The sequence below is a fragment of the Carassius gibelio genome, chromosome B18, assembly GCF_023724105.1.
Source record: "Carassius gibelio isolate Cgi1373 ecotype wild population from Czech Republic chromosome B18, carGib1.2-hapl.c, whole genome shotgun sequence".
Classification (NCBI taxonomy): domain Eukaryota; kingdom Metazoa; phylum Chordata; class Actinopteri; order Cypriniformes; family Cyprinidae; genus Carassius; species Carassius gibelio.
The window spans coordinates 18,316,585-18,342,918 of NC_068413.1; the positions used below are offsets into that span (position 1 = coordinate 18,316,585).

The 26,334-nt window shown below is 37.6% G+C and overlaps 2 protein-coding genes across 9 annotated transcripts in view; one reads left to right on the top strand and one right to left on the bottom strand.

Annotated features, from left to right (window-relative positions):
- Window positions 1–18,927: 18,927 nt before the first annotated feature.
- Window positions 18,928–22,226, top strand: LOC127977524 (ATP-sensitive inward rectifier potassium channel 1-like). Of its 2 annotated transcripts, none has more exons than XM_052582424.1 (2): window positions 18,928–19,304; window positions 20,607–22,226. In XM_052582424.1, the coding sequence occupies exon 2, from the start codon at window positions 20,616–20,618 to the stop codon at window positions 21,732–21,734; it is 1,119 nt and encodes a 372-aa protein (XP_052438384.1). In that variant the 5' UTR covers window positions 18,928–19,304; window positions 20,607–20,615; the 3' UTR covers window positions 21,735–22,226. The 2 variants fall into 2 exon arrangements, with proteins under 2 accessions (XP_052438384.1, XP_052438383.1); XM_052582423.1 differs by having other exon boundaries at window positions 18,929–19,304; window positions 20,603–22,226.
- A 1,321-nt stretch (window positions 22,227–23,547) lies between these two features.
- LOC127977521 (Friend leukemia integration 1 transcription factor) overlaps window positions 23,548–26,334 on the bottom strand; it is a 28,930-nt gene continuing 26,143 nt past the window's right edge. For all 7 annotated transcript variants that reach the window (XM_052582417.1, XM_052582416.1, XM_052582415.1 and 4 more), the window contains one exon: window positions 23,548–25,738. In XM_052582417.1, the coding sequence (XP_052438377.1) occupies window positions 25,209–25,738 (530 nt within the window). In that variant the 3' untranslated portion in view covers window positions 23,548–25,208. The remainder of the gene's footprint in view (window positions 25,739–26,334) is intronic.

Consider the following 26,334-nt stretch of genomic DNA (forward strand, 5'->3'; position numbering starts at 1 on the left):
AAATGCACACAGTTGCACATGTCGTAATATACATCATAAGCCCAACAGCAGTAGATTCTATGTCTTTTAATGGATCTTTTCACTCCCAGCCCACACTTCAGTGTTGGCACAATGTGGGCTTGAGGTTTGGGTCCCAAATGGGATCCATATCAGCTAACTGTCCCCTGTCAGATTCTGTAAGAGATTCATAGGGTCTAATTCAGATGGGGCCGACATGGAGCCCATGGACAAACGCATTTGGGGGCTTAAACCTTAAGCCCAAAGTGTATCAACTTTGGACCCACCATAAAACGTTGCCTGAGAATGTCAAACCAATGAGTCCAGAATAGATTATGGTGGCCATTTGTGTAAAGGGCATCTTGTTTGTGCAGGGGGTGCCAAAACCTATGCATGGGCCCCCTCCTGATTTATCATCCATCCCCATTGAGAAGGAACATGGTGAGATGGACAGAAAGCTGGCAGAGATTGCAGGGTTACCCCATCAGCAACCCCTGTCCCAGCAAGTGCCTGCTTCTTTTCCGTGATGCCATGAATCTAAAATTGATTCCAAAATGCGAATAAACTCTGATTTATGACTTTGCAGTCTCCCCACACACAAACACATACAGTCACACATGCCATAGTACATATCATCTGCCCAAAGGCAATAGATTCTGTGGCTTTTATTGGATTTATTTACTCTCAGCCCACATTTCAGTGTAGGCACAATATGGGATTGAGGTTTGGGCCCAAAATGAGTTTATACACAGGAGTCAGTGATTTAGCCCCAGTCAGATAATTTTGCTCTGTCATTAATTTGGACTAAATGCAGTTGTTTGGATATTTTTGACCAACCTAAACATCTTTAATTTTATAGTTATTTCTATTGTCTTTGATATGTGGTTAAAGTTACTGCTGAATGTACTGACAATTATTCATGTTAAACCATCATATGCTATAATTTACTTTGTACTGAAACTTGTATTTAAATATTTGTTAATGCACATTCACAATGATATAGTTGCACTTGATATACTTAAGTTTAAATGTAATATAAAAAAACACACTGCAGTTAATCTATTGTGCTAATTAAGTACTGTTTATGTGCTTTAGCGTTTATTTAATCAGCACATCAAAATAAGTGCACTTCTTTAAAACATGACCAAAATGTAATATTTAAAATGCATTTTAAAGTAAAACCTTTCATTTAAATTATTTCAAAGTGCAATTTTTGTGTACTTAAGTGTGTTAAGAAACATAGTAATGGAAGTGTTTATCTTTAGGTACACTTAAAGGCCTTTTTTCGCTCACAGTGAGCTGACTTGTCTAGTTTACATGTCAGTTGTATGCTTTAAGAAACAGTACAATATCATATATAATAGCATAATCTCCGTGTCTATGAGCAAGGATGGTAAAATGTAGGTTGCATCATTTAAAAGATTATGTGCCGGTCGAGCAGCTTCCTTTGAAGTGAATGAGAATGCTAACAGACAATTATAGGCCTCCCAGGGCTGGTTGGGATGCTCAAACCAACAGAGAAATGTTACAGTGCATATTTAGCATTATAGTTATGTAAGCACACTTACAGTATTTTGTGTGTGCGTTACATTTAAGAGTCTTGTAAACTCAAAATAGTTTTCTGTTTTGATCAGCAGCTATGCTTTGAGAACAACCAGTGGATGAGGACACGTCACAGTGCTTCATTTATATATCTCACGGATTAATGTGTGATAAAGCATTACTTGATGCCACATCAATCAGCTGACCCTGTAATTGCATAATCAATGAACATTTTCAATGGGTTATCAATCCTCTAAGTGTAATCAAGAGCTTGGTCCTTTCGTTATTCCAAGCTTGTTATTTATTTTTCCTCACTGAATCACTAAGAGACTTGAGAGGAAGGTTATAGAGATGTGAGAACAGAGGAAATAAAGACTCTAGATCAATGCAGTATGTCATAAATCTTTAATTCTTAATTTCAGTAGGTTAGGACAGGCCAGTTTTAATCAATGCAATGTCTATCAGTGTGTAAAGTATGTTTAAAAAATGTGGAATGCTTTTAAATCATTCTGTAATGTGTAGAAATAAAGCAATTTAGTAACTATACTTTTCAAGAATGATCCAGCATTTGGTTTTGTTCACGTTCTGACCGGTTTTTCTATTTTTATCTGTTTTGGTTGTCCGGTAAAACTTAGCATGAATTAAACCTGTTCAGTGCAGATTTGAATGAGAAAATCACTTTAGCAGAGGCATCATGTTCATTCAAAGTGAGGGGGCACGTACCCGCTCAGATTTCTGAGCCATGAGGGTTTTGAATGCAGCTTCCTAAAGACAAAAAATAGCCAAATAATATATATATATATATTTTAGATTTGATACAATCACACTGATCATTCAGCTGCTAAATCCAAATCTGCATTTGCGCTTTGGGAGGTTCTGAGCCAGAGAAAGGTGTATTTGTCCAGCACTGCATTATAACCAATCACACATGATTCTGTTGAGCTTATGAATGCAATGACCAATCAGAGACGTTCAGATGAGTCATCGCTAGAACGCGGTGTATCGTTCACTCATTCACTGTACAACATATTCATTTCACAGAGTAAACAGCTTCAGTGATTTTAATGGGAGTTTTTGAGAGGGCCTGAACTCTGGCTAGACTGAATGAAAATGCTCTTTGCCCTCTGTAAAATGAATGTAATAATTACTAATTAACAATATTATTAAATTCACATTAAATACAAAGTGAGTTGTATTAAAATATTTTATGGCATGACACCCATATCTGGTACTTAAGTAAAAAGACAGTTTTTTATGTGTAGTTAATTAATCTACTTTGCCGATCACCCATTATAGATCAAATAACATTATCTATAGAGGTGCAAAACACCGATTTTTGGGAATCAAGATATTTCCTGATATAGTTGCCACGTTTGTAAATATTTCGAATAAAAAGGAAAAATAAAATAAAACTATATCAGTTAGGCCTCTACATTGCTTGGCTGCTGTGTGTCAAATGACAAGCATGACGAGTGCCCCCCCACCGCCCCCTCCCACACACACACACACACACACACACACACCACCACTCGTGCGTGCCCCCTCCAGAATCATGAGTGCGTGACAAATGCACATATGCATCTCAGTGTTAATTCTGTGTAACTGTGGGGATCTTGGCTCCCCAAGGATTCAATTAGCTGTGAACATAAGGTGATGATCGAAACAGGAGAATGTAAATTAGTTAAGACCTCCTGCTGGGGTAAATACAGTCAGGGTTAATCTTTTTTTCTTGACTTACAAAATAATACTTTGTCAAGGTGTCAGTGACTTGTTATCACTGGAGGATTGCGCTGGGGGACAGGAGCATCGCGGGGTGAGGAAGAGTCCAGAAAGTGATTAGCTGATGCCTTACTGAGCACTATGTAGGCTGCCTGCAGAGAAGGAGAGATATTGTTCACAGATCTGAATATGTAGACAAAACAAGGCCTTCATGCAGTGGCCGAGACAGTTAAAATTCAATTTAAGAAAACATATGCAAATTTAAAAAATCACCAGCAATTGAAGAGAACATCTTCATTAGTTTGACAACACAAGTGTTGCAAATCCTTCACAACACATGCATATAACGAAACGCGCTGCAAATCCTTCACAACACATGCATATAACGAAACGTGCTGCAAATCACCACAACACATGCATATAACGAAACGCGCTGCAAATCCTTCACAACACATGCATATAACGAAACGTGCTGCAAATCCTTCACAACACATGCATATAACGAAACGTGCTGCAAATCACCACAACACATGCATATAACGAAACGCGCTGCAAATCCTTCACAACACATGCATATAACGAAACGCGCTGCAAATCCTTCACAACACATGCACATAACGAAACATGCTGCAAATCATCACAACACATGAATTTAACAAAACGCGCTGCAAATCATCACAACACATGCATACAACCAAACGCTCTGCAAATCCTTCATAACTCATGCATATAATGAAATGCGCTGCAAATAGCACTGGCTACAATGGAAATGTTTCAAGGAGACCTCAAAAAGTGTCGGACCTGTCTTGGATTTGTTTATCGTGCAGTGGCTACTGGTCATTGGAGTTGTTGGTGAACTGAAAGGTGAGGTTATTATTTTTTTCATGGTGTTTTTTTAATTAATTATTAGCCTAAATAAGCTGAATAATTACATGATTAAATGTAAAAAGTTACTTAAGATGGCTAACTTTAATATTCTCAACTAAATATAATTTCAAGGTTAATGCTTCATTAATTGTTTCTTAATGTGCATGTGCTGTGAGTATTTGCAGCGCGTTTCGCTATATGCATGTGTTGTGAAGTATGTGCAGCGCGTTTCGTTATATGCATGTGTTGTGATGATTTGCAACACTTGTGTTGTCAAACTGATGAAGAAGGTTGTTTTCTTCACTCACTGATGTTTTTCAATTTGCATGTGTTTTCTTAAGTTGCAGCGTGTTGAGCTGACTCGGCCACTGTACCTTCGGCCAATATGGGTATTTAACTCCTTGGGTGCAACGGTAGTGAATCACAGAATTGGTTTAATGCCCGATTTTATCTCACTCTGGTGTTTCAGGGCACAGAGGAAAAGATGATAGTGAGCAGCATGTGGACCATGAATATCGATGGAGCCATTAGATGGCTGATGTTAAAGATATTTTTAACAGTTTTTTTTTTTTCTCAAAATAAATCACTAGTATTTAATCTCATGTGTACGAACATGTCCAGATGAAATGAAAGCTCCAGGCATGAAAAAAAATGCATAAATGATACAATCTCAAATTATTCTGCCAATTATTTGTTTGTTTGTTCTAACTTGTAAGTTTGCATCACACTGATTCCCATCAAAAACCCAGAAGGATTTTTTGTTTATCGTAAAGAAGGCATGTTTATTCTCTGGCCGTCTGGTCCGGATGTTTAGGGAGGGTGTTTCTGGTTCCAAGTATGGAAATAAAATGCAGTATATGTTGAATATTTAGCAGCTGAGCAAGCGAAACTGTGAAAATGTATATAAGGAGTTTTAGTGGGAGAAGGGGAAATGTAACCGTTGATGCAGAAGAATGATACACTTCCACTGACATTTTCTCAGCTTATTGACTGAATGATTTGGGGAGACATACTGTACCACTGCTGTCTTGAGAGGGCAGCCTTTAAAGTGTAGCTATATGCCAGACAGTCTGTTAGATAGTTTTGAGCTGTTTTCCAGCAGGGGTTTGTCTGAAAGAATCTTTGGCTAACTATTGAAATACCATTTGAATGCAGAAAATGGAGTGTAAATGCAGGAAGTCTGTGAAAAACCTCAGGTATAAGTGCTTTGAAGTGCTGGCTTTTATTATTATTTCTTCTGCTTCTATGTATGAAGTATCCCAGGATTCAAAAACTATTGTTGGTTATGTAGTAAGTGGTTTTAAACAGAAAGACTATTGCAGACATCGTACTGAAGCAATGAACTCAATACAACCAGACTGCTCATTTAATTTGTATATATTGTGTGGGCTGGGTGTCTGTTTTTGGTCCATTTGTCTGCTTGTTATTTTGTATATAGACAGGCAGAAGCGATGCTTGTGGTCAGGATCTTGTCTTTTCCTCCCACACATTACATAAGGAAGAAAATCACCTTATTGTGTAGCAGATCTGTACACATCAAATAGCATTAATTGGGAAAATACATCACATAGCTTTAAAATACACAAAAAGTTTGTTAAAAAGGAAATGTATGGCTGATCTAGCTGGAAATGCACATAGAATATCACAATACGGTGCAATTGGTGGGTAAAAAAAAAAAAAATCAATTCGTCTTCAGTGTCTCAAGTAGACATTGCTTGATGAGGATAGCTTTCTTCTGCAGTCGCTCAGAGCACTTTACTGGAAAGATGATGTATAGTCCTCAGCCTGAACCTGATACAGTTTTTAAGACTTGTTGAACTAGGAAATGTCTTTAAAAAAATTATGAAATGAATGATTTTAGACAAAATGGTACACAAGCACCTAATTTTGGAAGGGTGAAGGGTGGAACTTGTCAGTATTTATTGATTGATGCATTGTTTGATTGAGACAGACGATATGTGATGACAAGATTTCTAATGTAAACTATTACGTTTTATGTGACACTTGGTGTTAAATTATGTAACATTTTAGTGAGTTTCTCCTAAAACCAGATTATGCTTACATTTAATATTTTCTGAAATGTTTTCATTTTTTTTTTCAGTTTGAAAAAAAAGTGAAAAAAGCCCTGATATATATATATGGTCAGTTTTACATATTAATTAATTATGAAAATAGAATGCAATTAAAATATTTTAATGCAGTTAATGCACTGCCCCCCTCTCAGACCTGTACGTCATCTTACATTTCATACAGTTTACTTTCGTTTTTTTTTTTTTTTTTTTTTATAATAATCCTAGATTTGACAATAAACATTACAGACATACACATCAGCAATTACCTCATATATATGTCTGGAAAGGACTAAAGTTGTTAATCTCTTTGTTAGTTATTTCCATGCATAGTGAATAGGAAAGTTTGTCTCATATTTAATGTTAAAACATACTCTTTTGGGTCATGCTGTGTATTTTTCCCTTTGTTCTTTCTCAAAAGGAAAATGCATCATATTTATTGTTATAACATACCCTTCAAACCCCATTGTTTAGTAATTTCATTAGCGGACGGTTTGTTTTTGTCAAGTTTCTCATGTTTATTGCACTTATACATTTACTGCTGAACTCTTTGATCCGTTTGCTGTGAAATAAAAACATAAAACATAATTTCAAAGGGTCTTTCATAAGGTCTCTGTACAACACACTTTTGGCAAAGCTGACCGGACTGACCTCAGGTTGAGCGGCTGCGACAGAAACAATAAAACAGGAACACCTGGCTGACGGAAAGGACATATTCGTCAAGTTAATTAGATCCTACATCAATCTAATCAGAAATGTTGTAGGCAACCTGGAGCTTTGGTCCTCAAAATCACCAAGTGTAACTCCATTAGTGACGTCCAGTTGCAGTCTTGAGGGTGCAGCTTTTCATTTGTAGCCGGGATGCTATGCCGTCTATTAAATCAATCACGCTCTAACTTTGTGAGTTATTCTCCAGGTTAAAGCATAGAGGTGACACCTAGAAGATAAAGATGTATTACTAAGAGATCAATTCATGATAGGTTCGTCAGACCCCAATGCAGCAGTCCATGTAAACTCTCACAAAATGGTACAAAAGCCTTCAGTTTGCAGGTACTGTACCCTTTCAAAGGGTTCTGATGTATTGCTGAATACAAGTGTTCATTTTCAAATAAATAAATAATAATTAAAATAAACAGAAATACCAATGAATGAATGAATTAATTAATTAATTAATTAACAAATAAATACATTTAAAAATACAAAATAAATAAAATTATTTATCTATTTATTGTTGAGCAGCAAATCAGCATATTATAATAATTTCTGAAGGGTTATGTGATACTGAAGACTGGAGTAATGATGCTGAAAATTCAGCTGTGCATCACAGAAATAAATGACATTCACATAGTCATACTAACTTCTTAACTGTGACATTAATAAAGACAGTTTTGTGATTGTCACTACTTACAGTGACATCAAATATATTGTTTTTATTCCACTGTAAACTGATATAAAAACAACACTCCAGAGGCCAAATGCAAATTAAATGGAGATTAAAATAAACATTGAAAAATAATCACACCAAATAATAAAAAAACGCTTTTTCAAGGGTTTAAAGGCGTGACATCAGTGATGCACATTTTCCTATTGAGGTGCATGAAGGGAAAAATAAATAAACAACACAGACCACAACGGAATGTTTGAACATCAAATACAATGTGCATTTTCCTACTGAAGATGCAATGTAAAAACTAACAAAGGCATCTACATCTCTGTTTGGAAATGTCTGGGTCATGAGAAGCAGTCGGGTTTGAGTTTTAAACAACATATCTAAAATATCCCACAGAGCAGCAAGGAGTTCACTTCTAAAAACAATAACTAAAAAGAATATGGCATGTTTGCAACCATGTTTGATGGACTGCATGAATTTATTTAGCTCAAACAGTGGAGTTGTGATTCTGAAATTATGGGTTTGAATATGTGTTGATCTTGAATGCATTGTTATTTTGGATAACTGTGTCTGCTGAATGCATAAAGACTTTTTTCCCACACTGAAACAGGGTAGTGGTAGCAAGTCCTTGCTTTTTAAGCAGGCACTGGGTTGAGGGGCAGATGGATGAAGCCAATGGGCAATTCTTGAGAAAACCAATTTCAGACTGCAAAAGTTTTGAGACTTGTGTTAAATTTCAAGACAACAACGACAATAAAACATACTGCCAAAGCTGCACAACAATCCACATGTGTCAGAAAGGCCTAATCAAAGAATCTCTGGGAATCTGTGGAAAGGTGCAAATGAGTGTTTACAAATTGTACCTATTTGAACTGAAAGAGCTGGAGCAATTTGTTTTTTAGCAATTTAATTAAATATTGCCATGGGGAATGGATAAGAATGCAATCCCAAATATATATAGATATATTTTTAAATACAAAATGCATTAAATATTTCCTCAAATATGTTTTAAAATTTATTTATGCAAATATATTTTCTTTCAATATACTTTTCAATATACTTACATTTCAATATATTACTGAAATGTATTTAAAAAAAAATGTAATTGTATAATAATAAAAAAAAGATAGAATACAAAAATATTACAACGCTAGTTAGTTTTTTTTTTTTTTTTTTTTTTTTTTTTTTTAAGGAAACAAGCAGCAAATGAATAGAGTGCAAGTCTAAAAGGGGAAACTGTGTTTTTTTAATAGAATAGAATATAACACAATTAGAGTGCTAAAGTTAAATGGTCAAATAAAGATGGAAAATATGTGCATCCTGTAGCTCAATTGGTAGAGCAAGGTTGGGGGTTTGATTCCCCGGGAATGCACTGTAAGTCGCTTTAGATAAAAGTGTTTGCTAAATGCATAAAAACCATGTGTTTTAAGCCGATTCTTGAAGATGGCTAAGGACTGCTCGGATTGAGTTGGGGAGGTCATTCCACCAGAAGGGAACATTTAATTTAAAAGTCCGTAAAAGTGACTTTGTGCTTCTTTGGGATGGCACAATCAAGTGACGTTCACTTGCAGAACGCAAGCTTCTAGAGGCACATAAATCTGAAGTTATGAATTTAGGTAAATGGGTGCAGAGCCATTGGTAGTTTTGTAAGCAAACATCAATGCCTTGAATTTCATGTGAGCAGCTATTGGAAGCCAGTGCAAATTGATAAACAGAGGTGTGACGTGTATTCTTTTTGGCTCATTAAAAATTAATCTTGATGCGTTCTGGATTAATTGTAAAGGTTTTTTTTTATTATTGAAATATATATTTTTTGGTATAAAAGTTGAAAGGGAATATATTTCTAATTATATATTACCAAGTATATCCTATATATGGACCTGACTCTCTCTCTCTCTCTCTCTCTCTCTCTATACATATATATATATATATAGTATTATTATTTTCTGCATTAGAATTAATTTACAGGGCCATAGTTATCTATTTTTAAGCTTGGTACAAAACCGGCATGACAGACAAATCTCAATTACATTCACGGCCTGAGTGTAAAGCGCTTTGAGTGTTATTGTCACCTGACTGACATGTGATTTTCTCTTTTATCCTTTCTAACAGGAATATGTGCATCATAGTTTATGCACAACAAAAGCTTGTAGGCTGGGTGATTTCTGTTCTTTTTGTCCTTGTTAGAAGGAAAAGCAGCATGATATTTGATGTTATAACATGCCCTTGAAATTCAGTTGTTTTGTGTTCACTGGAGCGATTGCTTGCAGTGTTGCACTAGTTTGCAAGGTTTATTGTAATCACCATTTTTTTAACATTTCACTTCTGTACAGTTTATTATTTTGTAAAAAATAAATAAATAAATAAAATCACAGTGTTATCTCCAGTATTTCATTGGTGGTTTCATTAAGAATTACCATAATGATGAGTTGAGGTTGCAGCTGAACAGCTCTTCTTATCATAAATACATCTGAGAACTTCAGAAATAATCTGCCACTTCAGTATATAAATATACATTAGGTCAATGCCATTGCCCTCTGTATGATGAGAAACTATAACCAAAAACAGCCACAAAAGTCAGTAGCCATATCAGTAATATCAATCGGTATGAAATGCAGGTGAATGGATGCACAGAGCGAAGTGTGTTCAGCGCTAGTGAATGGATGCAAAACATAATATAAGCCACAGGTTTAAATAACAGCCATAATGACAATCAGGTGTGCTCCAGTCACTCTCCAATCACAGCACCTGCCAAAGAGAAAGAACCCGAAACACTCAAACCAACACAACTCAGTCCTAACAACATTAACTAAAACAATACAGACTATACGAATGCTTCACATAACACTAAACATATACACAACTAACCTACTGACAGATTTTGACTTTAAATATACTATATATAAATGTTTGTCTATACATAAACTAAAAAATACAGACTACATGAATGCTTCACATAATAATACTCTACATGTGCAAAGAGAAACATCATTAGTCAAGCAGCTGGCTGGGGAACAGTGCACGATGATCTGTAGTGCATGAGCATGTAAACATACACATATTACTGAGTCTTTTGTGGGATTATGTCCACACAGCAGTGTGTGAAAAGTGTCTAGTGCACATAGAGGAGACTGTGTTACTACAGGTGGTTTGTACAGGCCCACTCACCTGTGTACTCCGAATTGCTCTGAAAAGAAGAGAGTTTCAGACAGTTTTTCTGTGATGTGGTAAGTTTGGGGTGTGTTTGGGGGGAGGGGGTGAGATGAGATGGTCTGTGAGACTAAATTCCTGTACCAGACGGTGATGCAGCTGGTCAGCACACATGGTGCCCCTGTAGAAAGTGGTGAGGATGGGTGGAAAGAGACTTGCTCTTTTCAGCCGGCAGAGAAAGTGTAGGCAATGTTGGGCCTTCTTGAACATTGACATGGTGTTGGTGGTCCAGGTGAGATCCTCAGTGATGTGCACCCCCAGGAATTTAGTGCTGCTGACTCTCTCTACAGTTGAGCTGTCGTTGGTCACTGGGGGAGGGGGGTCAAATGAGTTTCTCCTGAAGTCCATCACAACCTCCTTTGTCTTACTCACATTGAGGAACAGGTTGTTAGTGCCTAGCAAGTTTAGTTAATTAATGGCCGTTGTGGGATTATTGTGTTGAATGTTGAGCTGAAGTTAATGAACAGTTTTCTAACACGGGAATCTTTATTCTCTAGGTGAACACTTTTAACTCAGCTCAACTCAACTCAGCGCACTTTATTTCAAGAGTGCTTTAAAAAACGACAATGGGCACAAAAGTGCTGTACATGAAAGAGAAAAAAACTAATAAATACAATCCATATACATACACATTACAACACATTAAAAGCCGAATAAAATAAATACGTTTTTAACATCCTCTGAAAAGTGCACATAGAGTAGATGTTTTTAAGGAGAGGGAAAGCTCATTCCATGGTTTAGGGGCAGCTATGGAAAACCTCTATCTCCTCTACATTTCAAGCGTGTTCAAGGAATCATCAGGCACAGTTGATCCTTAGAGCGAAGAGATCTCAAAGGTTGATGTAAAAAAATAAATCTGAAACATACTCTGGTGCCAAGAAAACATATAACAACACTTTAAATTGAATTCTGTATCGAATCGATGTAGTAAAATCAGAACAGGGTTAATATGGTCTGTCTTTTTGGTACCAGTTAAAAGCCTAGCAGCTGAATTCTGAGCCAGCTGCAGGCAAGAGAGAGAAGCCTGACTCACATCCAGATACAAAGCATTGCAATAATCCTGACGAGAAGACACAAAGGCTAAACAACCTTCTCCAAATCACGGAAAGAGAGGATAGACTTCAACTAAGCTATATATCTAAGATAAAATAAACTATTTTTAACAACAGCATTAATTTGGCAATCTTATTTAAGCTCTGAGTCAAAAAAAAAAAAAAAGCCAAGACTTTTCACAGAAGAACATTTTTTTCCCAGGGAGCAATAACAGATTATCATTAGAATCCATACCACATCCTTTCTGACCAAAAAACAATAAACTCTGATTTGTCATTAAATTGGAGAAGGTGCTTGCCAACCAACACTTCATATCAGCCAACAGTTATACAAAGACTCAATAGAAGATTGCTCCCATATTTTTAAGGGAAATACATTTGAGAATCATCAGCATCCACAAAGTAATTTATACCGTGCTTATCAAAAATCTTTCCCAATGGAAGCAAATAAAGGGAAAATAAAAGGGGCCCCAAAATCGAGCCCTGAGGAACCCCACACGTCAACATTACAACAGAAAAAGAGTAGTTTCCCAAACTGATTGAAATGGTTCTACCCTTAAGATAAGACGAACACCAGTCCACCAGTCCAGACTTACTTTCTTAAGAAGGGGATGAATGATGGCATGTTTGAAACTATTTGGAACAATACCAGTAGACAAACAACTATAAACAATACATATCACTCTTGTACCAATTGAATCCATCACCTACCTAAATAAAGAAGATGGAATAATGATGAACCAGAAGTCCTCATATGTGCAACAATGAAGCCACAAAATGTCCAACGAAGCCACATAATTCAAAATATCAGAGCATGTAGAGTTAAACTGGATAACCAACTCCTCAGGTCACATGTCAGAACATGGAGACTCCATCGATGATTTTAATGGGAGTAAATCAAAAGCAGCTGAAAAACTGCTAGCAGTAGAGGAAGAGAGCACCCGAGATTCAGTAGTAACAAGAACATCATTAGCTTGACCATTATAAGAAAAAACTGGGTTAAACAAAACAGTCTCAGTAAATAAATAAAAAAGTCATATGAGAGGAAGAAATAGTTCAAAATAAAAGTCTTGTTTGAAAGAGATCTCGCATTGATCAATGCAATTTACTCTGAAGCAGAGCCAGAAGAAGACTGAGAAGATAAAGCAAAGGGATCGTAAGTTTTATATTAACTCCCCGTTCTCCACAATGCCGCCTCGTGTAGACATTCTGCGATGTCCACCACACAGATCAAGATGAAGACGGGACGACAGGAACCAGGAAGAAACGCTGGCAGATCAACACCATCCAGCGCAGGTACAGAACCGTTAGTGACCCTCCTGTTCTTTCTTGATCTCACTAAATGGCCCGTTTGCCAAGCTTTCTTTAACATTTACTAAAAAGGCAAAAACACCCAGGGTGGTGACATACTTGCATCAGTTTAGCTGGCACAGCAGAGTGAAACCACCAGTTGAGTATAGGATCGCAAATCAAACGATCAGGCACCTCTGATCGAATGTTTAGTAAAGTCATGCGATCACAGACCAAAACAGAGGAAACCGGGCAGAGGATAAAACACATAAAAAAAAACTAATAACTAACGTAAAAAACATTTACTCATGAGGGTGAGTAAATGATGACAGAATATTCATTATTGGTTAAACTGTACCTTTAAGAATCTTTTATTTGCTCTACTGTACATGACAACAGTACTGGTGAATGTATAGCCAGGCTACACATGAGCTGTTCAATAGTTTAGTGCACTTTACACAACCGCTGATCTGAGTTTCATAATAAATCACTGGACTGTCTCATTTTAGCTTGAAGTGGTGTTCAGCGCCCACACATGAAAGTATAACATCAGCTCTCGTCATGTGGATCGGTTCTTCACAATAGCTGTGCGTTTGGAAGACTATCCAGACTTCGCAGTTAAATTCAGGCCTGATAACAGAGGTTACATTTGCATCACTGAAGTCTTGATGAAGCTGATTATTCTGGGGTACAACATGTGTTTGTGTTCTTGCTCAGCAGCAGCACCTTTCAGAAAGCAATGGAACTGCAATGGTCCCACTTGCAGGTGCCGTAAATTATTCTTATAGTACTTAGAGGTGATGTTTCAATATATTAGACGTGGAGCAGAAAATCAGGCTATTCCTCAGATGCTTTCCTTCTTGAAGCAAACAAGGAGATGTTGGCTAAAATACAGCTGCTGTGTGCCAGCAGTCCTTGGCCTTGTCTATGCTGACAGCTTTCTGCTGGCTAGACACCAGCTCTGACGGCTGTGTTTATCAGGCCAAACAAGAATCTAAACAGGATCTGGCACATTATGAGGTACTATGTATCTATTTTATGAACTCTTTGTACTCTCAGAAAGTGAGTGAATAAAAAAAAGAGGCATGAAATGCAGAATCAGCTCATTCTAGACGAAGAATGAAGCACCCAAGGGTACAGACCGACTGATTGAGGTTTGTTTTCTCGTCTCTAAAGAAAGGTGAGTTGCAGTTTTTACCAGCAATTTTTCTCTCCACAGCTGAGATGCCAGATTTGTTAAAAGAAACAAAATAGAAGAAAGTTACAAGCTACACATCATTTAAACTAGTTCAGCTACACTCAAGCTGCCCTGTTAGAAAAAACAAGTAGTAAACTATTACTTCAAAACTAACCAATGAGTGAAAATTCAAATCAATTTGAATGATTATTTTTTTTCAAACCAGTTTGATTGTAAAGAAGACAACATTTTAGGAGGCTTTTATAAAACAATATTTTAAAAATAATCTCTTTAATAATAGTCTTTTTTTATTATTATTCAAAACACCACAACACTGGCATTTTCGGGACATTAACATTTTTTAAACAGGTTTATATGAGCAAGTTTTTGAGAACGATACCACTTTTGTTTCCATGTTAACTCCTTAATCCTGAATTTGTAGAAATGATGCTTTCATTTACATCATTTCTGAGTCTAATGTTCATAGTGTTTCTTTACAAATTGGCATTGCCAACTACTGGCCTGGTATGCATGATACCGCTTTTTAGTCATTTGTTGCAGATCTTGTTCCCCTGATGTCAAGTCAAGGTTGGTTTATGAAGTAAATCAGGTTTTTGCCGGTATTTAAATAGAAACCATGACCGTGCAAAGACCATGAATGATAATGATTTCCAGGACTTGAAGTAAATGATACACAAAATGTATAAGTAAAATATTTAATAAAAAACTTATTAAATAGATTCTAGCTTCGAAAATAATGCTCATGACATTTGGCTCCAATCGCTGCTCAAAAGCTACATTGAATATTGGATTTAGGAGTCAAAAAGCGGGCAACAAAAGTAGAAAATATGGGTGGGAGTGTCGCCTGGAGCATGCGACTCATTTGAGTCATTTAGTGGAACTAAGTTGGTCATTAACGTTCACACTTCAGTAATGAAATCCCCCCTCGGCCACCTGGCACAGGTGATTATATCATTATGATCACAGAAGGGTGAAGAGAAACTTTACTTTGCCACCTCGAATGAGAAGTCAACGCTTCTGTGTATTGTTTGAATGAGGGGAAAAGTAAAAAAAAATCAGCCATTTTTTCCAGTTCATATATACATTTTATTTGTTTGGAGTTTTTCAAAAAAGCGTGTCCTGCTGGGCGTTTAATGCATTTAATTTCAAAATTATTTGTGAAGTAGAAAACATCCAGGTCATAGAGACTCTTAAAAGAATGACAGTAGTTTTGTTGCATAAATTGGATTTGAGACTTACAACTGTTACCGTTTACACAAATACACAAATGAGTTCACGTCGCAGCAGAAAAGTCAGTGTGGAAAAACTTTTCCTTGGATCAGTGGTCTTGAATGGCAGCCGAAGGCAACATTTCGTGGTTTGGTATTATTGAAAATCTTTTTATGGATTTTCCATTGAAGTAACTCTGGTCATCGGCATGTCAAAGCGCACAAAGGTATTGAACTGAATGAAGATTAAATCCGAATGACTGGCAGGAGAACCAGGGTACCATATATATGCTGTGAGTTCATGCTGCTCACATGAGAGGTCAAGATCTTTTAAGATCTTCTTTTCTTGTCCACACGTTCTTATCTCATCTTTTTCTCTCTGTTTTGACCTTCCGTCCACACTGAGACAGTGTTTTTATCAAGGAAAACTGAGCTTTTTGAAAATGCTGTCCAAAGTGGATAAATTTGAGAATATATTTTTCACGTTGTAGTGTAGACTGTGAAAACGGAGGCTTTTGAAGACGATGATGCAAGTTTAATCATGTGACGCTGATTATACCAATAGATATCTGTGTTAATACTGGTACTGTGCACGTTATGTGCTATGCACCTTCACACTATTGCTATTTACCTTTTTCCTGACGCAAAAATGGGCACTGCCATTTGTAATTACCTATAGTGGCTAATAAAACAGAAGTCTCAGCCATAGGCTTACTTCCGTGTTGAGGAAAAAGGTGGAAATATGTGTTACTATCCGAAAACTTAGGCAGGTGACTCGCTGCCTTGCTGTCTAATCAGGCAATGACTTTGCAGACAGCGTTTTTGCCCGAAGGCACCTCATGAAACTGATTTTGGACAGGCTTCTGAGACAGTGTAATGATTTTATGATCGACAGCAAAATATAGAGAGCTTTGGTGATAACTAAGTGGATATTTCTGCAATTACTGCAAAATTAATTTATCGCTAGAAATTACATAAAAAGTGGAAAACGTTGTTCAGAAACATACATTTACACACAAACTGACCACCGACCACAACTTTCAGACGCCATCTTTACTTTTTGGCTTAACTGTCACATAATGAAACGCACAGGATTGTGGGATATCAAAGGCAGCGAAGGATAATGGTGCCTTCAAAAACCGGCCAGACGAAGGCATCTCAGAAGACAGCTGACACTGATTTCGGACGTGACTTGATGCCTTTCTTCCTTGGAATGCGACCTCAGAAGGCAGCATTTTTTCAGTTTTCGGATGCATACTTTTCATATCACAGTCCTGCAAAGGTGAAAGCAAATTTACTCGAGATCGCTATTTGCGGGAAAACATGAGGGCAGTTGCGTTATAGATCAGACATACAGTAGTGAATGTGTGCGACCGGATATCAGTGAATGGTGAGTTCTTTTCGTGAATAAAATAAATAACATTTCTTGTCAGAAAAACTGCATGAAAATGAATCATGTCAGTTCCGTTTATATAATCTGCAGTGAGCTTATTTTTTTTATTTATTATTTTTTTATTTTTTTTGAGGCTTTACACATGCGCAGAAATTTAACTTTTTCTGATGTTTCTATGTGGATGAGACACTTTTGGAAAACGCTTGAAAACGCTAGTGTGGACGGAGAGCGTTTTAAAACGAAATCGCCGTTTTCAAATCTATCCAGATTAATATAGATAGGCTTATTCTCTTCAGAACTGAGATCTAAACAACAGTTGAATAGGCTGAACATCTAATAAAGAGTCTTTTAGACTCTTCTTGCTGGTTGAAGTTCACTAAAAAAAAGGCATTTCAACGTCAGTGGGGAACAAAAGAAGCGTTTTTTTTTTCTCTCTTTTTAACTTTTAAAAAAACATTTTTTTTTTTTTTTTAATTTGTAATGTCTCCTATATACAGTGAGATCCAATCACCAAAACTGGTTACTAACGTTATTCAAAGTATGCTCTTTTGTGTTGCACAAAAAAAAAAAAAAAAAAAAAAGTCACATTGTGTTGGAATGACATGGGAGTGAGTAATTAGTCTACATATTTTTAATTTCTGGGTGTAAAGTATAACAGTTAATCGCTTATTCGCTTAATTCGCGTCTGGAGTTTGCGTCTCTGCATGAAATCTATGCGCGCAAATAATAACATTAGATTTTGGTGTTCACACAGCATTAGAAACCTGCATTTTTTTTTTTTTTTTTTTTTACTTGATATTGAAAAGTAATTTTGCTGTTTAGTTCCAAATGACACAGCAAAAACTGTGGTATCAATTAGAGTCCGTTTGGAGGAAATAATTTTGTGTAAAATGCTATGCAACAGAAATTGTAAATGATATGATTTGATTGTTAATCATAACAAATTATGATTTCCAGGAAGCGATTTCAGGCGATTTCGACAGGCTTGATTACACAAGTCCCTCATTTCAATGACAAAAGTCGCTATCAGTGTCAGCAGACTTGTAGAATCAGTCTCTGTGGAAAGAGAAAGGCTTTGAGCTCTCGGGTGAAACTACTGTCATGTCCAAAGAACAGAAGATCAAAACCCCAGTCAGTACAGGGCTTCATCATCTTCTGTGTTGTGATGACTGACATCTTTTCAAACTCCTTCACAGCTAACATCTGATATGCACTTCAATTCTGACTGATCGTGAATGCAATGGTTTCAGTTTGTTCTAGACTTATAGATCAGACCTATGCACAATACTAACATGATCTCATCAACATTTAAAGCATGTTTCTAGCACACAAACAGTAATGCGTGTTTGGATTGACACTGAACAGTACATTCCTCGTCATTTACTAACAATCAATGTCTTGCTATGGGATTGTGTCTAAATATTAGTCCCTGGGTAACACTTCATTATAAAAACCAATTTTTATTTTTAACTAGCATGCATATTGTCTGTTCATTTTCACTTATAAAGCAGATATTAATATCTTATTATCCATGACTGTATTTCAGATCCCCAAATCCTAACTAAACTTAACAACTAATAATAATAAGCATTAAATTAGTAGTTTATTGTGGCAAAATAGTTAGTTAATTGTGAAAATTGGACTTTAAAATAAAGCAAAGTGCAACTGAACTTTGTAAACTGATTAGTTTGCAATAGTTTTTATTGTCTAAAAAAAACATACAAAACTGCAAATACGCACAGTAGATATTCCTCTATAGATCCCAAAATCAAAACCACTCGAGTCGCAGCAAAGCGTGACCTTTGACCTTTGTGGTTTGCAGTCTGCCGGTGACCCAAAACATTTACAGAAGACTGATTTATCATGCATAGTTTAATATGACATGACCATCGCTGCTGACGTATATTTATTGCAAAGCAATAAGTGCTAAGTGATTTTGTGGGGGTACCTTTAACAGTTCAGCGGTTACAGCGTGTCGTGCGGGAGTGTGTGTGTGTGTGCGTATGTTGATAAGTACTTCCGTCTTGAGTAAATGCAGCCTGCACGCTCCCCTTGCGTAAAGCATTTCTGTGTATACATAAACAAGGGGTAAACACGGGATGACTGTGTTGAGTAGGAGGGAAGCCTACAAAAGGGAAGAGTCGGGCATGAGTTGTCAGAAACACCTGGCTGGGAGAGAGAGAAAGAGAGAGCAGCAGAGTGTGAAAGACTTGAGGAGGGACACAACTTATTAATGAGTAACACACACAAGTTGATTTCCAATTTCCTGCTTTAGCTCTCATTTAAAAGACGGGAAAGAGAGGACAAAACCACACAAGCGAGTGAACCGGAGAGGGAGTGAAGTTTTGGCACCTCGACTTCTGTAGCAGGTAAGCTGAACAGCTCTACATCTGTGATGCTTTCTTACATCTTCAGTGTAAATCTCTGCTCGTCTGATGTGCAGTCTGGCTCGCTCATCAGCACCGATATCCTTCATGGTATTTTGGGAACATTAAATTCATAAATCTGCACAGCAGATGATTGGTGGTGGATGGGAACTGCGGGTTCCTCTGGCTGGGCTGAACAGTCACTATTCTGTGCTGTAATTGAGCTGAGTTGAACAGAGCTGATGTGTATTCTAATAGACTCTACATTAAACATTAAGCACACTCCAGAGATGGAACAAATGGATCTGGAGCGAACCGAGCAGCACTCAGCCGCTCATAAAGGACAGATACGCAGAGATTACCTGCAGCTAACTGCCCTGAACATGCTGTGCCTTGCGATGCTTGCATTTATCAACGCTTTTGTTTACTGCTGTAATTAAGTCCAATGAAACATTCAGAATGTGACAAGTAGAGTAGCGTGATTGTGAATCAAAGCCTGGAGAGAATCCACAGGTCTGTCAAACACAGTCAGGTGCAAGACGAAACGGACACGTTAGGGCTTATTGATTAAACTGATTTGCACTTGCTATGCATAACTCATAAAAAAAAAAAAAAATGTATTGTTATATTTTAAGCTCGTCGAGCAACTTAAATCACATGGCTTCAAATTCATCGCAGGCTAATTTAAAACCTATACATATATTTCACTGCAATTTCCTACTGAAATGAACACTAGAGGCAGTAGAACATGCTTCAAAATATAATTACAACCTCATATTATCGATTCACAATACTATATTATGAATGCAAAACACTTTATAATATATCTGAAACTTTGATGCCATTCTGCATGGATCTAAGAGTTGAATTGTTGCACTAAGCACTGCTATAACTACTTTCAAATGAACTCTCATAATGTCATAGAGAGAAAAAATACACTGGATTTGTTCAATCTGCTGTCTGTGATGTAACAATAAAGAGCCTCAGCAACTAATAACATTGCAACTCTAATATGTTTCTCGAAGTTACCGGCAATGTTATTTGAAAAGGCCCAGATTCTAAAGAATTGTTTACTGTGTGCAAAATGTGTAATCAACTCAGGTGCTTATGCACGTACGGTATGTGGACAGATTTGGCTATCTTGTCTCATGCATAACAATTGGCAGTGTTTATCCCTAAATACTTCAGTCTGTTGGACAATATGTTCTCTGTGGCTGTAGCCGACAGTTTCCGGTGTGCTGTTTTGTTTTGCATTGGGCTTTGGATTGGGTCTAACAAATATCGCATCACTCTCTTCCCAGACAGACCTTCAAAATGACTCGTTCCTTGAGAGAGCTGGTGAAGGAGTACATAACAGACCGGCGAGTTCGCAAGTGTCGCCTGGTGAATAAAGATGGCAGCTGCAACATCGAGTTCGGCAACGTGATGCACCGAAACCGCTTGGCTTACGTCCTGGACATATGGACCACCTTCGTCGAGACCCGATGGCGGTTTGTCATCTTGCATTTCACGGCATCCTTCACCCTCAGCTGGTTCATCTTCGGCCTCCTCTGGTACTGGATCGCCAGAGACCACGGTGACTTGGAGTGGCAGAATCCCCCTGAAAATCACACGGCTTGTGCCGGGAACGTCGACACACTGACTTACGCCTTTCTCTTGTCGCTGGAGACCCAAACCACCATCGGATACGGGAACATTTATGTCACTGACGTCTGTCCCGGAGCTGTGGCTCTGATCGTAATTCAGAGTCTTATCGGCACCATAATCCACTGCTTCTGGTGCGGCGTGGTTATGGCTAAAATCGCTCTTCCCAAGAAGAGAGCCAAGACCATAACCTTCACCGACAAGGCAGTTATCTGCCCCAAAAAGGGCACCCTTTGCCTTCAGATCCGAGTGGCTAACCTGCGCAAGACCTTGATGATCGGTAGTCAGATTTACGGCAAGCTCCTGAGGACCACAATCACCCCCGAAGGTGAGACCATCATCTTGGACCAGGTCAGCATTGACTTCATGGTGGACTCCGGCAAGGACAGCCTGTTTTTTGTGTGTCCTTTTACCCTTTTCCACGTCATCGACAAAACCAGCCCTTTCTTTGAAATGGCGGTGGACACTCTGCATCAGCAGGAGTTTGAGCTCGTGGTGTTCCTCGACGGCACGGCCGAATCCACCAGCTCCTCCTGCCAGGTCAGGACCTCCTACATCCCTCAGGAGATCATGTGGGGCTACGACTTCCTCCCGATCATCTCCCGCAGCAAAGAGGGAAAGTACCGCGTGGACTTCTCCAACTTCGCCAAGGAGGTGCCTGTACCGACCGCTCACTGTGCCTACTGCTACCACAACGAGGCGGGACACCATCACCACTCCATCAGCGGCATTGACAACAAGGGCTTTGAGGTGATTGACATTGAAAAGCCCAACGTCACCAAAATGTAAAGCTTTTGGACTGACATGTACTGAGCGACATCGCAAGGTCACGTTTTGTCTCTCACAGTGAGCACAAGAAGCAAGACAAGTGTTTTATCTCTAGAAATGATTCTATCTACCATTTGAGAAATGAAGTGGAGTGGCCCTTTTTATTTTCTGGAATGTAGTTACTGTTTTAAAGAGCACCTAGTGTTCAAAACTCAGAAATATAAGAGTGTTAATTGTCCTTGAGGTCTTCTGTAACAGGGTCAATGGGAGTGAGAGCATGAACTGAAAGGTCATTCATATGAGATTGGGTTTTATTAATGGGTCTATGTATAAAAGTCTAAGATGAACTGATTTCAGATTGCAGTGAACCAGCAGGTGCCTTTACGTTCTGAATCACTCTGGGATTGTGTATTTCTTTGTAAATTAGTAGATATTGTTAATATGGTGTAAATGTCATTTGCATTTTGTATATATAATTTTGTAAATATAATTTTTTTAATAAAATAATTGGAATTTGTGAATTGGGTGTGGAGTGAAAAAGGCTTTGTAAAAATCAACCAGGATTTTTTTTTGTATTCAGTTAAATATTACCACATGAGGGCGCACAAGACAAAGCAATAGATGACAAACTGTCAGCTTGACAACTGTTGGTGTGTAAAAAAATATATATTCATGAAACATCCATTATGTACATATAAGAATAATTTTATATAGGAATGGATACATCTTAAATATAGAATTTTTACACACACCAATAGTTTGTCAATACACACACACACACACACACACACACACACACACGCACGCACAGTAGATATTCCTCTATAGATCCCAAAATCATATCCACTGGAGTTGCAGCAAACCATGACCTTTGACCCTTGTGGTTTGCAGTCTGCCAGTGACCCAAAACAGTCAAAAACTGCATTATAAGATAATAATGGTATATATATATATATATATATATATATATATATATATATATATATATATATATATATATATATATATATATATTAGTTTTCCTTGAGTCGTCAGGGCCTCATTGTGAATCCTGCAGTAAGGTCTCATCATACACAGTCAAACAAAGCAGTCAGTGTCAGTGTTTTTGCCCTCAGCAGTGCTGACTACTTGGAAATTTGTAATTCTCGTAAAGTGTAAGCGTGGAGAGTTGTGCGTAAGGCAGGGTGGTGTGCGATCGAGCGCTGCTGTCTGAGGCTGTGGCCCGCTGACTCACTACATGACACACCAAATAATAAAGAGGCTTTAAAGTATATTAGACGTGGGATGGAGATAATGCCCTGAAGTGCTCCCACTGCCAAACACTTAGAATTCATACACCTTAGACTATCCATGTGTTTGCAATCATTTAGCCCTAACATTACATCACTGATTTATTATTATTATTTATGTTATTCATCTCAGAATTTCCAGTGAGATATTTTTATGATCCACTCTTTTCCTTACCAAAACAGTAGATCAAAATCCAAACAAATGAATACTCATCAGATTTAATGTCATCGTGATCTTCAGATGTGCCTTTGATTGATTGTTTATGATAAACCAGGACTGGATTAGATGAAATATCATGTAGTCTAGACCATAAGACTGATTCATAAACAGTTATGTTAATGCCAGGCACAGATTTTCCTATTCCTCTGTGTACAAAAGTGACTTAATATTTAACAGCTGATATCAAGATTACATTATGTGTATGTGATCATATGAACTCGGTGTAAGCCGATACATGTTTCGTTTAGTGGTTTAGAACACCACCCTTTTTTTAACAAATATCATTTCAAATTATGCACTGTCCAAATGACACACAGTAAACAAGTTATATGGAGAGATTTTTTAATGTAAAAACATTTATTTTGTCACATTTTACCTATACAATAGACCCTTTTACAAAAGGTAATACATATTAAATTGCGAAAACAACAAAATTAACAAAAAAAAAAGATTAATTGCAATATTTCATATATATTTATATAGTAATAAATTTAATATCCAAATACTTGCATATATAAAATAGCACAATTCCTTCATATCTGAGACTGATCCCTTAAAGAGATGAAAAGCTGGGAATTTTCAATCAGCTTACACAAAATACATTTGTTTTTTTTTGTTTTGTTTTTAGGCACAGTAACAAGATTTGGCTTTAATGTATTGTTATGGCACTTTGAAAACATTAATTATGTAGAACAGATTGTCTCTAAGCACGTTTGATAAGGCATTTGCTTTTATGGAATGAAAATATCAGCTACGTATCAAAATAACCTTCTCATTGTCATGGCTATGCGCCAAGAGCTTTAGAAAAAGCATTTTCTGAAAAATACAAGAAAACATTCATAAACTTATTGCCTATATGTACAGATACAAAACACCTACGTAGTTCAAACTACTTTCAGTAACTGATAAAAAAGTTTGCATTTTGACCGAGGTCAACTCGTATTAACGTATGATTCTTAACACTGTCACATATGAAAATAGCTCTGCATAACTTATACAGTAAGATGCTTTTAATGCCTAGTTGACCTTTGATCAAACAAAAAAGAAAAAAAATACTAGCAAATAGGTCTGACAAACGCACAGCGTTCGCGAATCTCTGGTTTCAACGTCCCGTGCTGCTGTTTCAACTGTCTTTTTCTTTCAAAGAGGTACTTCGCGTGATGCCCGCAATCATTCAGTCCATCCAAGACGCAAATCTCACGTGAACTCAACTCTTTGGCTGTTTTGAGATGAAATCGAGTGGATTTTCAATGGCCAATGAAACGGGACACCATGCGTCAGAAACGTAAAGCAGGCATCAATCCATTCACATCAACGCCATCAGCATAGAGGAGTGCTAAAGATGAGGGAGAGAGTTTAGCTTGAGCCAGCTAGCCTGAGAAGCTCCTAATAAACAATCAGACGCCACGTCCTCCAGCGAGGAGGAGAAACGGCGCTTGAATGCCAACATTTTTTCCAGTTGCCAGATTTGCTTTAGAAAAGAGAGTTTCAGTCACGTCTTGAGAAGATAAACTCGTGTTACTGAGTCAGGTTTTGATAAAATCCGAAGGGAAGCGGGGAGTTGGTCCAAAAACATAAACACTGGGTTCACAATTGCATTAAACACACAGGGTGAGTTTACAGTGATTCTTTTCTCGGTCGTTTGCCGACTTCTACATAATCGAGGTGGTCTTTATTGGCTAGAAGGGACTCTGGCCCATCGGTGCAGCTTTCGGATGTAGAAAGGCACAAGAAACATGCACACGCTCTCCAAAACACACAACAACCCAATGTCCTTCAATAAGTAGTACTCCATTTTTAAATAGGATCAACCATTTTTTGGTCCGTTTTGCTCTACTTTCTCTTCCTTTTCCAGTTTCTTTCAACGTCGCTTCTTTCTGCTAACTTTCCGGCCACAATCCCTCCAGGTCCAGCTTGCTTTTTTGTCTTTGCTTCGAGTGCAGTTCAAGTTTTGGCGTATGGGCAGCGGGGTGAAAGGTGAAGGTTTTAGTAGTAACTGCCAAGGTGGGGAGGCACGTGTGAATTGGGGTGACGTGGCATGCTGGGATTGGGATAAATCCCTCCTGTCGGAGAGCTCCAGTACGGGGTGGTGTGCCCGAAGAAATTGGAGGATGTGACGGGCATGGAGGAAGGATGGGGAGAAACGAAGTTGACCTTCTGCTGGTGAGCGTGGTAGCTTGGCACATAGGGCAGTTCGGTTGGGTATTTGTACATGGTGGTCTCGGTGGGATGGGGCTGCAGGGCTTGAGCGATGCCGTGGAAGTCAAACTTGTAGGCGTAACGCTTGCCGTGCACTTTGGTCATGATGTTTTTGTCGTAGTAGTAGCGCAGGGCGCGGCTCAGTTTGTCGTAGTTCATGTTGGGCTTGCTCTTGCGCTCGCCCCAGCGACGCGCGACTTCGTCAGGGTCCGTCATCTTGAACTCTCCGTTGGTCCCTTCCCAGGTGATGCAACCGGCGTTGGCACTGTCGGAGAGGAGCTCGAGCAGGAACTGCCACAGCTGGATCTGACCTGAACCTGGACAAACACACAGACAGAGTTTTACTAGTGACCCACCAGCCTTCATGCAGCTCAAACAGTAAGCATGGTACTGGCAATGCCAAGGTCATGGGCTCGATTCCTAGGCAAAAATAACTGATAAAATGCATACTTTGAATATAATGCAAGTCACTTTGGATAAAATCATCTGTCGAATGAATAAATATAATGTAATTAGAGATTTTTTTTACATTTTGAACAAATAAATATCAGTACAATGTAAAAAAAAAAAAAAAAAAAAAACTATTGTTGCCAGTTTTATATGGGTATATAAAGTTTTATACTTTATATGGGTATCTTTAATGATACAATATTTAGGTTTTACTTTAAAAATTCACATTTAATTCTAAATTTAACTTGCTGTTTCTTGGTAATTATTTGTGAAATTCTAGCACGTTCTATACAGTAGTGTTATTATAGGATAATTTATATATTATTCAAGTTTTTATTAATATTAGTTTTTTTAAGTATTTTTCATTATATTCGTCTTTGTGATTTTATTGTTCTTTTTTCATTTGTATTAGTTTTTTCATTTCTTATTTTGGTTTTAGTTATTTTGGTACTTTCAAGTTAAA

Coding starts and splice junctions, on each gene's coding strand:
- LOC127977524 (XM_052582424.1), top strand. CDS start 20,616: ATGACTCGTTCCTTGAGAGAGCTGGTGAAGGAGTACATAACAGACCGG.